Source organism: Syngnathus typhle, linkage group LG6 (assembly GCF_033458585.1).
Source record: "Syngnathus typhle isolate RoL2023-S1 ecotype Sweden linkage group LG6, RoL_Styp_1.0, whole genome shotgun sequence".
NCBI lineage: Eukaryota > Metazoa > Chordata > Actinopteri > Syngnathiformes > Syngnathidae > Syngnathus > Syngnathus typhle.
Genome location: NC_083743.1, coordinates 3,359,359 through 3,371,807, shown reverse-complemented (window position 1 = coordinate 3,371,807; position 12,449 = coordinate 3,359,359). Strand labels below are relative to the sequence as shown.

The 12,449-nt window shown below is 45.4% G+C and overlaps 2 protein-coding genes across 5 annotated transcripts in view; one reads left to right on the top strand and one right to left on the bottom strand.

Moving 5' to 3' along the window:
- cux1b (cut-like homeobox 1b) overlaps window positions 1-1,845 on the bottom strand; it is a 53,873-nt gene extending 52,028 nt beyond the window's left edge. Inside the window, exon 1 of one of the 4 annotated variants that reach the window (XM_061280192.1) lies at window positions 1,699-1,845. In XM_061280192.1, coding sequence (XP_061136176.1) covers window positions 1,699-1,761 — 63 coding nt within the window. In that variant the 5' untranslated portion in view covers window positions 1,762-1,845. Of the gene's footprint in view, window positions 1-1,433; window positions 1,586-1,698 lie in introns of those variants that run through there. The other 3 variants (XM_061280191.1, XM_061280193.1, XM_061280194.1) reach the window with 3 other exon arrangements.
- A 6,218-nt stretch (window positions 1,846-8,063) lies between these two features.
- LOC133156062 (alpha-(1,3)-fucosyltransferase 4-like) lies at window positions 8,064-10,614 on the top strand. Its single transcript, XM_061281810.1, has one exon. The coding sequence runs from the start codon at window positions 8,252-8,254 to the stop codon at window positions 9,341-9,343; it is 1,092 nt and encodes a 363-aa protein (XP_061137794.1). The 5' UTR covers window positions 8,064-8,251; the 3' UTR covers window positions 9,344-10,614.
- The last annotated feature ends 1,835 nt before the right edge of the window (window positions 10,615-12,449 follow it).

Below are 12,449 nucleotides of genomic sequence, written 5' to 3'. Positions count from 1 at the left end.
AGACAGGCCTGCCAAGCGCCAGCCTTTTTGCACACGCTCAGATTCACTGTCCTGACTAATCGCTTGTGATAGGGGCCTTTGCCATAATTACCCAGGGCCTTATCACAAACTTATGCGATGCATTTTTCATGTCCTGGCTGCTGGCGCTGCCTTCACCGTCCATGCTGGCAGTCCATGTACTAGGGGAGGCACGAGGGGGGGGGGGGGGGGCTGGACTGATCCCGCACAAATTCACACAGCAGTTCAAACAGGGAGAAATGGGTGAGAGCGGGGTGAAGGGCCAGTGAGGAGAGAGGGGAGGAAAAAAATAAAAATGGAGGAGGAGGAGGGGAGGCTGGCAGTGAGAGATTGGATGGCCAACAGGAAGGGGGAGGGAGACAGATAGCGAGGCACATTTTTTTACATAATGCATGAACAAGGGGGCAGGGGTAGGATCAAATAAATAGGAGAAGTGGAGCCTTGATGATGTGGCACAAGTGCAACACAAAGGCCACCGGGAAGACTTGTTTGCTATCCTTTTGTCTCTCGCTCGCCGTGACCCAAATTAAAGTTTCCATCCCGTGCAATTTTGGGGGGGGAAGAGTGTTTAGCCTAGATAACGCCATCTTATGTTAATGACCGGCTTCTTCGAACAGGCATCAAGTTGAAGTCGCCCGGCGAGGGCACGTTCACGAGAAATGCCACCAGGAGGGGGAAGAAGGAGGGGGGGCCACACACACACACACTCATATCCACGCACACAACAGTGCCATTGTCTTGGTGTCTTGTGATAGGTCAAACCGGCTCGCATGTACATACAGGCCGCCGTTCACACGCACTCGCTGGGCCCAATATTCAGACTAGGTTCCGCAGGCGCGCGCACGTCGAGATTAGTGGCGCGCGCACGCACTTTTCATATCTCAGGAGTTGATCGTAGAAAGCAAAAAAATACAATAAAACCGCAACAAGGTCACGCTCCTTTCGTGTATGGTAAAGCATTTTACGACTTACATGAAAGTAGCACTATTTAAGTGTTGTTTAGTCTGTCCAAAAACAGATCGGCAGTGTGTTTAAAAAAAAAAAAAAAACAGCCAACCAAACCGCCACTTGGCGTCAAACTGCCTCCAAACCGCTAGCCCGAGCGCTCGCTAACATGTCAAGTAAACTTGCTCATTTGCTTGTAAATACCACAAAAGAGTGTTGTCGTGTGTAATGTCCACGTCGGGTGTCCCCACAGCGCCGCCGTCTAACGAAAGCCACTTGGCGGACCCCCCCCTCCCTCCCCAGCCGAGGTAGCCACCTCGCGGCTAAAGCGACGGGCTAACTACGGCTACTAAAAGTTGAACAACACGCGATAAAAAAGGTGGCCAAGGCGAAAAAGCTTCCCCGCACTGGCCGACACCGTTCGGCGGTGGTGGCTCGGAGGGATCGGAAGGGGGGCTTTGTTATTTTACCGCATCCCGGCGGCGTCGCCCCCGCCGGTAGCCGGTCGCAGTGGTCCGATCGATGTGGAATTGAACAAAGAGGATCAATTTCTGATCAGCGAGAGGAGCCACTTTCATCAATGCGAGGGGGAGCTCTCCGGGCTCTCTTCCCCCTCCGTGAACGGGCGAACGAGGCGGCGGCGGAACAAAAACACACACGAAAGCTACCCCGGGGAGAAGCGCGAGACCCCCGCGGAATGGCGACCGAGATAGCCCAAAGAGAGCGTCCACTGACCTGTAGTTGTTGTAAGTCAAAGCGCTTCCAATATTGAAACATCGATCCTGCATTGGCCGCCATCTTGAGACATATTGAGACAGGAATGAGATGCTGATAGAGCGCGCGGGGGTTGGAGTTCAGTGGAGGGGAGCGGGCGCTGAGAAAACCCGGACTGGAGTATCTCCGCGCCTCGCCTGGACTACGGTTGCCGGTGGAACGGAGTCACCCGGCTAGATTGTCGCTTTAATAACGCCATTATAATTGCTTAAATAGCATTTTATCAATACGCGGAATTTACAGGTAAATACCAAATGGGTGTTATATTCCCTTTTTTTTTACGAGATCAAAATAGTTCCTATCATAGGGAATGTATTGTGTGTTTTATTAGATTGTCGTCTTATCATGACAAGGAAAAATCACAAAAACTCAAATATTTCTGGAGGAATTGCCGAATAAAATTTGTTGGATCAGATTAAATCGTGTGGGATTATATTCATTAAAAAAATGGTGGAAAATAATGGACGATTTTGAATGAAATTGAACGATGTAGAATGGTATTGTGAGCAATGTGCAATTCTGTGTGCAAAATGAATTATATTGAAAGATATGTAACGAGGTGGATTGATATACAAATATATTCAATGATGTGGAATGATAATGGTGAGCAATGTGGTATTTCCAGAATGTTGAAAATTGTTCCCACAGTAAATTGAATGAGCATTTTTCAGTGGGAATGATAAGAATTTGTTTTGTCGAATTGTTTTTTTGTTTTAAATTGCAATTGTGTTAGAACTTTGGAATGGGAGAACCAATAGACTGCACAACGTAAATCTTTGTAATATATTAAAGTTTGATGTGGGAGTAGAAGCACAACAACAAAAATGAGGAAAATAAAATATAACAATGTTAATCGTGTACAATAACATGTGAATGCTCCCAGGGTTTTAACAATAAATCAAAAATAGCTACTTGAAAGCCAATGAGCTGTTTGGAAAAGTGCCAGTACATATTTTCTGCTTTTGTTTTGTTCTGCTTTTAGGATAGAAGGACAAAGAGATAGACACAAACTGTTTATTGGCACTCTCGACTGAAGGTTACTGTCAAGCATAACATGAAACAAAGACAATTACACATGTGACTGCATACCTGAATGTTAACATATAATGGCAAACTATAGGCACGCAGGCTAACAATTAGCATTTATTTATATTCATTTCAACATGGAAAGAAGATTTTAGACTCTCACGTTTTTCGTGTGGTCCGGAAATGACGTTAATTCATATCTCAAGCTATTGTTGCGTTTGTAGTCAGGCCTCCCAAATCATTAAACGAAAAAAATAGACAAATATGTAGATAAGTGTGAAGCGTATAATTGACAGTGCTATAAAAACGATACAGTGATATACAACCAATACATACAGTCTGGAAAACCGCTGATATGCATTTTATCATGCCAAATCCCCTCCGGCCCTCTATATTTCCCTTCATCTCAAGTCCTTAAATTATAGCCTAAATGTCACAAAGTTGGCCTCTACGGATTCTCTTTCTCGCTTAGCAACTTCCCATTCCATTCCTATCCTAGCAAGATGACCCGTGACTAAAGACTTGGAGGAAAGAATTTTAAAAATGCCAAGAAATGATGCTCGGATGCAACCTTTAACCTACCTTTAACACAGGAAACTCCTGGGCAAGGAGATATATATGTTGCCCGTAATTCTTTACGACAGCGACAGGCCGTCCACGTGCGTACGCAAACCTTAAGATCATTTTTCAAATTCATTCAACCTTAATAAAAAATGCTCAAATGACATTTGCAAAGCAAATATTGCCCGGTGACAATACAAGTCCCATCTGCAGGGAGGGCGTGTGTGTTTTTACGTGGCTGCTGTCAAACTGACCTTGCGCTCTGCAGTTGACCCCCGGCCGCTTCCGAGGGAGGCATCGCTCCTGCCGACCGCGCCTAATTTTTTTTTTTTTTAGGCCTGCAAATACTCTGGCAGTCCATTTCTGGTCCACGCACCGTAGGTTGGACATATAGCGAGCCTATAGCTGCTTATCATTGCAACATCTCTACTATTCTTTTTTGTTTTGTTTTTCCTGGTGTGTCAAGGGTGCCGTGAGGTCTGTCTGGGTGATTTCTTTTTTTTAGTAAGCCACACACTGCTCACAGTCTTGCTATCGGCTCCATCTGCAACAAAAATATACTCCTTGAGATTTATTTTTGTTTCCCTAACAGCGATTGTGCTTCACTTAAAAATAACAGACGGAATGTGGCATAGATAATGCCCCTCTTTCACAGCACCTTTTTGGGGTTTAGGCCCTCCTCCGTATGAATGGCGCTCATTGCTCCTATACTCTGAAGGAGCCAAAAATAACATTGGGTTATTTTATACATCATTTGAAAATGTCATTTAGCTTCATTTTCGTCCCTCCTTGACCTATCATCAGGTTAGCTATTAAAAGCATGTAACCCTTTAAAAAGAGCCACCAAAATTAGAATTAAAGGTACAAGCAGTCATGAAGGAGCTCTCGCACCCGATTTCTCTCATGGCAAATTCTCAAAATGACCACTTTGACATCATGCTGTATAATTTGACCATTTTTATAAGCTTCTTTTCAAGGTGTTCACTCCCAAAATGGTTTCTTGAAACCAAAATGGCAGACTTCTTGTTTACGTTTAAGCATGGATCCTTGAGACCTTTTCCGTGAGTCCTCATCCACCCAATTCTGTGCTGAACGGTGAAACGAGTGTCAGGGACCCTCATTTTCCAGGGATTTTGTTTTTCATGGAATTTGCCTTCAAAATGGCTGCTTGAAACCAAAATGGCAGACTTCCTGTTCTATTTTTAGAACGTTTCTTTGAGTCTTTTCCGTGTGTCCTGTTGCATGTAAACCCAATTTGGAGTTGATTAGTCGGCTATTATTTTCCCAAACTTTCCAGGGCTTTTTGTGTTGTCTTGTGAGAAGCTTTCAAGCATGTTGAGCCCACAAAAAATTTTTTTGACAATAATTACTAGGAAGTAGCATGGATACCGTATCTTTGTAGTTATTTGACATAAGTGAGCTTCGCACTATTGGCAAGTGGAGTCGTTGAAGTCCTGAATGTTTTGTGCAAACTGATGATGGTTGCACGGACCTGCATGACTTATGATGCGGCCTATCATTAAGTCAAACCTGAAATACAGGTCAGGCTTAATCCACACATTGCCTATCTTCGACGTGAATGTGTGCTTTTGTTCCAGTTGGTTTTTATCCTAAATAAATATAAATAAAAAAAAATGACTTGGTCTTAAAAACATCAAGTTAATTCATAAAACACAATCTATGATCATCGGTAAGCTCGAATAGAACTTGAAGGACGAGTTGCCACAAGGTGTAGCCGTTTTAGACGATCATCATGGTCACTGCGGCCTCCACCCACATTCCCAAAAACATCTCGCTGACACCGCAAAGAAAGAGCCGAGCTGAAAATTCAAGCCTTAACTTTGGATTTGGGAGGCAGATGTGCAAGTCACTCCAGCGCCGTGCTGAGTACGGCGACTACCATTTTGATCTCACTGCACTCGTTTGCTTTGATGCGAGAGGGGGAAGGGGGGGGGGGGGGGGCGTGCTCTCGTGTCGGAACACGTCTGGCTCCGAGTTATCAATCCAACTACAAATTATTTCGAAGCCGCAACAAACACGTCTGGCACTGACACCAGCCAAGGAAGGCAAAGCCAGCAAGAACGTTTTGATGGCAAACATTTCACTCCATTTTGATGTTTGTTTTGGTTACCTGTGACACATTTTCAACTTCAAATGCGTAAAAGATTGATTTCATTTCACACTATTTATACGCAAGCCTTGCTTGAATTGTTCAAGCAAGTAAAAAGTCCATTTGACAAAATCCTACACGTCCTCTTTAATGTTGGAATATCCGCCATAATGTTGCTGCCACTGTCTGTCTGCTAGCTTTGACGCTTTTCTCTTCATCTTCCCTTTTGCTGGTGCCTGCGAGGTGCTTTTAGCCAGGCCGCGTTAGAGACGCATGTGTGGCCCTCAGGGGCCCGCGGGCTGAGCGCAACACTGATCACGCCAGACAGGCCGGCACGGCTGCGTACGATCATCAGCGCCCGGCGGTGCAGTGAATCGCCGCGGTGGCACTTTCACACAACCCCTTGACCTCGGGTGTGACCTGCGGGGTCACGGCTAAGGTCGTGGGTCAGCGAGGGGCCCGTGCGACCCCCCCCTGGCTCTACCGTTACTCGCTCATCTTCAACTCTTTCTCTGTCGCTCACACTCCCCGCACCAGGCGGGACCAATTGAGACATCCTGTCCCTCGAGAACACGAAAAGAGAAAATCAATAGGGAAGATGAGTGATGACCTGGGGGTCCCGTCGTAAAAGACTACCGCGCTCTCCGTGGACTACAATTCACTTTTACACTGCTGGGAAAAGCCATCACCTTACCTTGCCTTTATTTTTTTGTCTCACCATAGTACTGGAACATAACCATCGGCCTTTGGCCTGGTACCAGTCTGCAGGCCACGTAGTAAATACTTCCAAATTGGAACTCTTAGCCAGCATGGATGCCTCCATTTGACAATTTTTCTCACCGATTGGGAAAGGAGAATAGTAATTGGGCAACTGACACTCATTTCTCGAGCCCCCGCTGTGTTGAAAGCGGCTGGTCTCAGTTTATTGTGTTATGATATAGTTCACAAAACAGGAAGTGGCCGTGGACACCGTAAGCGAGGCTTCAAACGTCGAGAACGTACACGAGCGTGTTGCCGGCCCGAACTTGACTCACTGCGCGTTTCCTGCAACAAAGGCAGACTGGGGGGGGGAAGAAGAAAAAAAAAATGCAAGGAGACCGACCGCACAACGCCATCGCACGTCACTCCCCAACCACGCCAACCTCGCCTGGTTCTGCGGCGAGACGTACATGTGTTAATAATACTGGGAGCAGACTGTTGTTGTTTCTCGCCAGGCCCCAAATAAACCCCCTCTAGGCAGAACATCAGATGAAGAATCAGCTGAAAATAGAACGGTTCCGCTGGAAAGGGGGGGGGTGATAAATAATGCAAAAAGAATACAAAACCTCTGACGGGGTTAGCTGATCTCACACACAGCAGACATGCAGAGACACGCAGAGTTTTTTTTTTTTACCCCACAGTGAGGAAAAGTGAATGGATGTCACAGGAAGGAGGAGGACCCAGTGGAGTAACACATGCTCTTCGCTTCATCTCCTCCCACTGCTCCATGTTTTACGTTTCCATCCGGGATTCATGACAAACTCTTAAAGGGGAGGGAAGAGAGGGACTTGAGGACGGACGGGGGTGATGTCCAAAGACACACACAGCGTGCTTTTTCCTGCCAGATTGGAGCCTACCTACCAAACACAGATGTTTTGCTATTTTCACACCATCAGCACAACAACAACCTCACCCAGGCAACATGTGGAACTACTTTTTCCCTTTCAATTCCAACCGAGGCTTTTTTGTTTGGATTTGATTTTTCACGCTGAATAAAAGATCCAACATTTCAAAGTGCGGTGGCAAAACATGCCTAATTCAAAGCGCTGAATATTTATTTATTGGCAAAATTAATAATGCATGCACCCCAGCAATAACAGCCTACAGTGTCACTTCATTGAAAAGCCGTAGCAGGTTCCTCATTGGGGTCAACACATAGAAATCCAACCTCAGCTTTGTGTATAGAGACACCCAGTGGTAGATTTACTGTACTGCTCAAGAACAAGCCATTCGTAAGAAGATTATTATTATTATAAGCTTATTTATCATTGCTTTATGTAAAAATTCTAAAACTATATACACTTTTTTTGATCATTTCAAATGGTATATTTTAATAATAACTCAGAAATATAATCCATAACATCAACAACATACGTATATTAAAAATAAAAAAACATTTATCACAATAAATGAATCGAAATTCTCGACCTGATTTTCCTCAACTATTGGCAACGTGATAAAAAATGGACCGCCTGACCCGTTTTGGGAATCATTGCTTTTAAAGAACAAATTAATATTTAAACAAGATGTTCCATTATGTGTTAAACCGTCAAATCCACAAACTGAAGTAAAACAATGCCGCCATAAGATTATTTTATATATTATATATATATATATATATATTATTTATATTATTATATATATATATATATTATTTATATTATTGTATATATATATATATTATTTATATTATTGTATATATATATATATATTATTTATATTTTATATATACGTATATACATATATATATATATTTTTTTTTTTAAGATAATTTGTCTTAACCTTATTGAAAGTGTACTTTATAACGGTGTCATAAAAATGACTCATTTCCTAAGGTACCGGAGATGGCCCACTTTTGAATTGCCTGGGAGGCCGTGTGGACGTCACAGAAGCTCCATTGACAGGCAACGGGAACCCGCCAGCACTCTGCCACGTCAAAGTTTCGGCGTTCCGATTGGACCAGTGGGAGCAGGATTAACACTTGTTAAGGCTTAAGGCTGCCTGGAGACAATTACAGGGTGAAGTGCGCTTGTATCGAGGGGTGAAGGAAGGTCACTTATGGGACTTTGGACTCGACGGACCCGCGCATGCTCCGAGAGGCGTCCCGGTTCGTCCAAATGTGACAGGCAGTTGTTTCATGCGGGCCTAGCGGCTGCCACATTCCTCATCCTCCTGGGACTTTCTTTGCTCTACTTACCAGAGCCGCTCGCGCTTGAGCCGGCCACGGCTGCTCTCGAGGTGACGCTCTTGATTTGGACTCATCCGTTCGGGCGGAAGCGTCCACTTCCGGATTGTTGGCTGCGTTACGGCGTCGACGGCTGCGTGTTGACGGACGACCCTCGCGCGTACGCGCGCGCTGACGGCGTGCTCGTGCACCATCGCGACATCGTCGGCGGAAACGCGGAGCTGCCACCGGAAGTGGACCGGCCGTCGGGGCAGAAGTGGATATGGCTCAACTACGAGTCTCCCTCACACACCCCAGCCCTGTGGCGCCTGGAGGGGCGCTTCAACCTCACCATGAGCTACCGCACCGACTCTGACATTTTCCTCCCGTACGGCTACCTGGTCCTCAAGCACGGCAGCGGGCAGCTCCTCTCAGAACCTTCCAGAACTTCTCGCCCTGGTTTTGTCGCATGGGTGGTGAGCAACTGGGTGGATTCACAGGCCCGCGTGGCCTTCTACTACCAGCTCAGCCGGTACATCCAGGTGGACGTATTCGGCCGAGCTGGACGCAGCATTCCGGAAGGGTCCGGAAGCGTGGTGCAGCTTGTAAAGCGCTATCATTTTTACTTAGCCCTGGAGAACTCGCAACACACGGACTACATCACAGAGAAACTGTGGAACGCCGTGCTGGCCGGAGCCGTGCCGGTGGTCCTGGGTCCCGCCCGGAAGAACTACGAGCGTTTCCTGCCGCCGGAGGCCTTCATCCACGTGGACGACTTCCCCTCGGTGAAAGCGCTGGCCCGCTACTTAGTGGAGCTTAGGCGAGACCCGGCACGGCTGCAAAGCCACCTGCGTTGGAGGACAGGCTACGGACTGCGCCAGCCCACCTTCTGGGGAGAACACTACTGCACCGCCTGCAGGGTGCTAAAGAAGAACTTGGGTCACACTCAGGTGGTCCATAACTTGACCGGATGGTTCGAGTCGTGAAGCGAAAGAAAATCGAAATGTGGCCATAACACAACTTCATAAACCTCATCAGATGCAACATGCATACAAGCGTCTGGCCTCTCTCACAATCCTTTCATCTGTGCTTTTTGCCCATACGTCTCGCGACCCCCCCCCCCAAAACCACCAATCAGACCCCCCCCCTCCCCCTTCTCTTTCTTCTTGTTTTTCCTGTCTACTGAACAGAGACATGTTGATATGAGACCCCGCCTGCTCGCCGGCCCGGCCACAAGGGAGCAAGTCTCTGGTGCCTTTTGATCAGCTGCAAGATCAGACATGTCACCCTCAACCGACCCCCCCACCCCCGCCCCCGCCTCCATGTATACTCCAGTGACTGATCATGCAGTATAATGGGCAGCCGCGGACGAGCCCCGAAAGATGCACGCCCACGCTCGTTGCCTACGTAAAGCCGATTGAAGCGGGCTGTTGTTGATACCTCCGCTGGCACACTGTTTGCCGGACGCCAGAGACGGCGGGCGCGTGTGACCGTGTGCCATTTCCCCTTTCTTGCCCTTTTTTCTTGCCTTTGACAGTAAGATGGATGATCGCAATCACACAGGCGCTATCAGCGAGACCGAGTGGAAGGTCCGCAGGCCGCCGAGACACAGTCATGGGAAACCAGCCGTCAGATTACCGGCCGGCCGGCCGTTCTTCATATGCGTTGGCCTTGCTTGCTTTTTCTTCTGCCGATGCGGACATGGAACATTTCTGATACGTTCGTATCGCAGATTATCTTTCCCCATTGAAATGAATAGAAAGGCCATAAATGCGATCCAACCTTCCCCTACTCTATATTTTTTCCAACGCAATTACCGTTTTTTTCCCATGTATAATGCGCCCCCATGTATAATCCGCACCCTAAAAATGGCATGTTGATGCTGGAAAAAAGCCTGTACCCATGTATAATACGCACCCAAATTTTGACTCCTACTTAAGTCCGTGAACGTAAAATTGTTTTGGAAAAAATATCATTTTTGGGAACAACCGGATGTTATTCTGCCGGTCAGTATCACTGCGCATGCGCTAGCATACTCAAGAGCGAAGAAATGTTTCGGATTTGCGTAGGGTACATTGTGACGGCAAACGAGCAGGTGATCTAGCAAGCGTCTGACACGATAACATTGTGTTTGTACCCATGTATAATGCGCACCCCAGATTTTAGGACAATACATTAGTTAAATTTTGCGCATTATACATGAAAAAAAACGGTCAATGGAATGTAAAGAAATAAACAGGTTGTGCGTTATCATGAATCGTGATTAAAATATCTATTATTTAAAGGGTTATAATACCGCCACTTTCCATACTATTTGTTAGCCAGTCTATGGTGTTTTGCATACCGTGTTAGCATTAAGCTCGCAGAGGGAAAACTTCATAAATACCGTTGACGATGGATTGACGTATAATTCTCGTAAATTGACGTTTGGTTTGACAGTTAACGACACGTGTGTGCGAGGCGAAGGCTAGACTCGTAGCGCTAGTCGATATGTCTAGCGATGTGACGCAAAGTTCTTTCATCCAACGGGCCCCACTTTTCACTTCCCAGCCGGCGGATGTTTTTAGGAGAAACATCTGTTGCTGTACAAATGAGATTAGTGGGTCTCCAGACTGGGGGAAGGGGGGGGGGGGGCATATGAACGGCAGTTAGTCAAAAGGGGGTGAGAATAAAAAAAAAAAAGGGGGGGGGTGAAAGGAAGCATAGGTTTAAATCTACTGGAATAGCTTTAGAATTCATATAGTATTCATCACAGCACACCATCACCCTCTTTAACAGATCCCCCCCCCCCATCCCTTGAAATCTCATATTGATAAATGCAATTTTTCACCTTGTTGCTAGGCAACGACTCACCTCAGCCCCCGGAAAGTTGTCAGCCGCTGACACGAGGTAATATTTAATCCTGCAAGAGAAGGAGGAGAGAAATTGAAATGGACTGTAGTTTAGCAACAGACGTGATGTGTGTGCGTGCTGTTTATGCTTTTGTTTGAACACACACACACACACACAGTCCTACCTGCTGGGGTGTGTGCACCAATGTGAAGAAAGTCTCTCAAAGCTTCTGAATCAAAGATGCTGAGATGAATCTTGTCTGGGTCACTTTATAGCAAGATGGAAGGAATCCATTTTACGTTCATTGCATAGCTAAAGTCAGCGAGTGATTGCGTAACTCCGTAAATAATAACTACTCAGGTGAATTAAAAAAATAAATAAAAATGTCCCTCGGTTTCAGACTTTGTTGGGAGGTGCAGGCCTGCAAGCTGTTGCGGGTCCACAAATGCAGAGAGACAGCCAGTCCTACCTGATCCACTCTCTGCCTCTCTATATTGAAGCGCTTTGAACTGCTCCATCTGGTTCTGCTCAAGGCGGGCTTCTCGCTTTTTTCTGATGGCGTCTATTTGAGGGAGGAGGGCGTTTATTTATTTTTTGGCGATCATTACAGATAAACATATTCTTAGAGTAAAATTAAACATAAAAGAAAATGTAACGTGGAGCCGGACAGTTAGATTTTTGTTTTTTTTACTTTGTGTAAAGATTTAAAAATGAAAATGACAGTCGATTTGGGGTACAGGATACATGATATATATATATATATATATATATATATACATATATATATATATATATATATATATAAAGGACATCTCATTTGGTTAAATTAATTCACTGAGATTTAATGTGTATTATTGTGCGTATAGTCTGCAGCAATGTTGTGAGTGTACCTAAACTTTTGGTAAGGTCAATTAGCTCAGCCAGATGTGCATTATTTATTTTTTCAACCATTTTATGCACTGTAATTCTACATCCACTAAATATTCTTTTTGTCTTTGGAATGGTGTATGTAGTATATATTCACAAGACTGAGTATGGATATATATTGAGAAAGATTGCAAATTATTTCGGACTTTTTTTGTCACAATGTAAAAAAAAAAAAATAGAATTTCACTTTACAGTCTTTTGCTACTATCATGTATTGTACGAGGGACTTAATGTAGTGATACGGCCAGTCTCCGAGGCGTTTACAAAGATGTAATCCTGTCACGTTGTGGGAGAGGAAAAAGGAAAAAAAAAAGAACTTTCCAGATGTGCACG

Coding starts and splice junctions, on each gene's coding strand:
- LOC133156062 (XM_061281810.1), top strand. CDS start 8,252: ATGGGACTTTGGACTCGACGGACCCGCGCATGCTCCGAGAGGCGTCCC.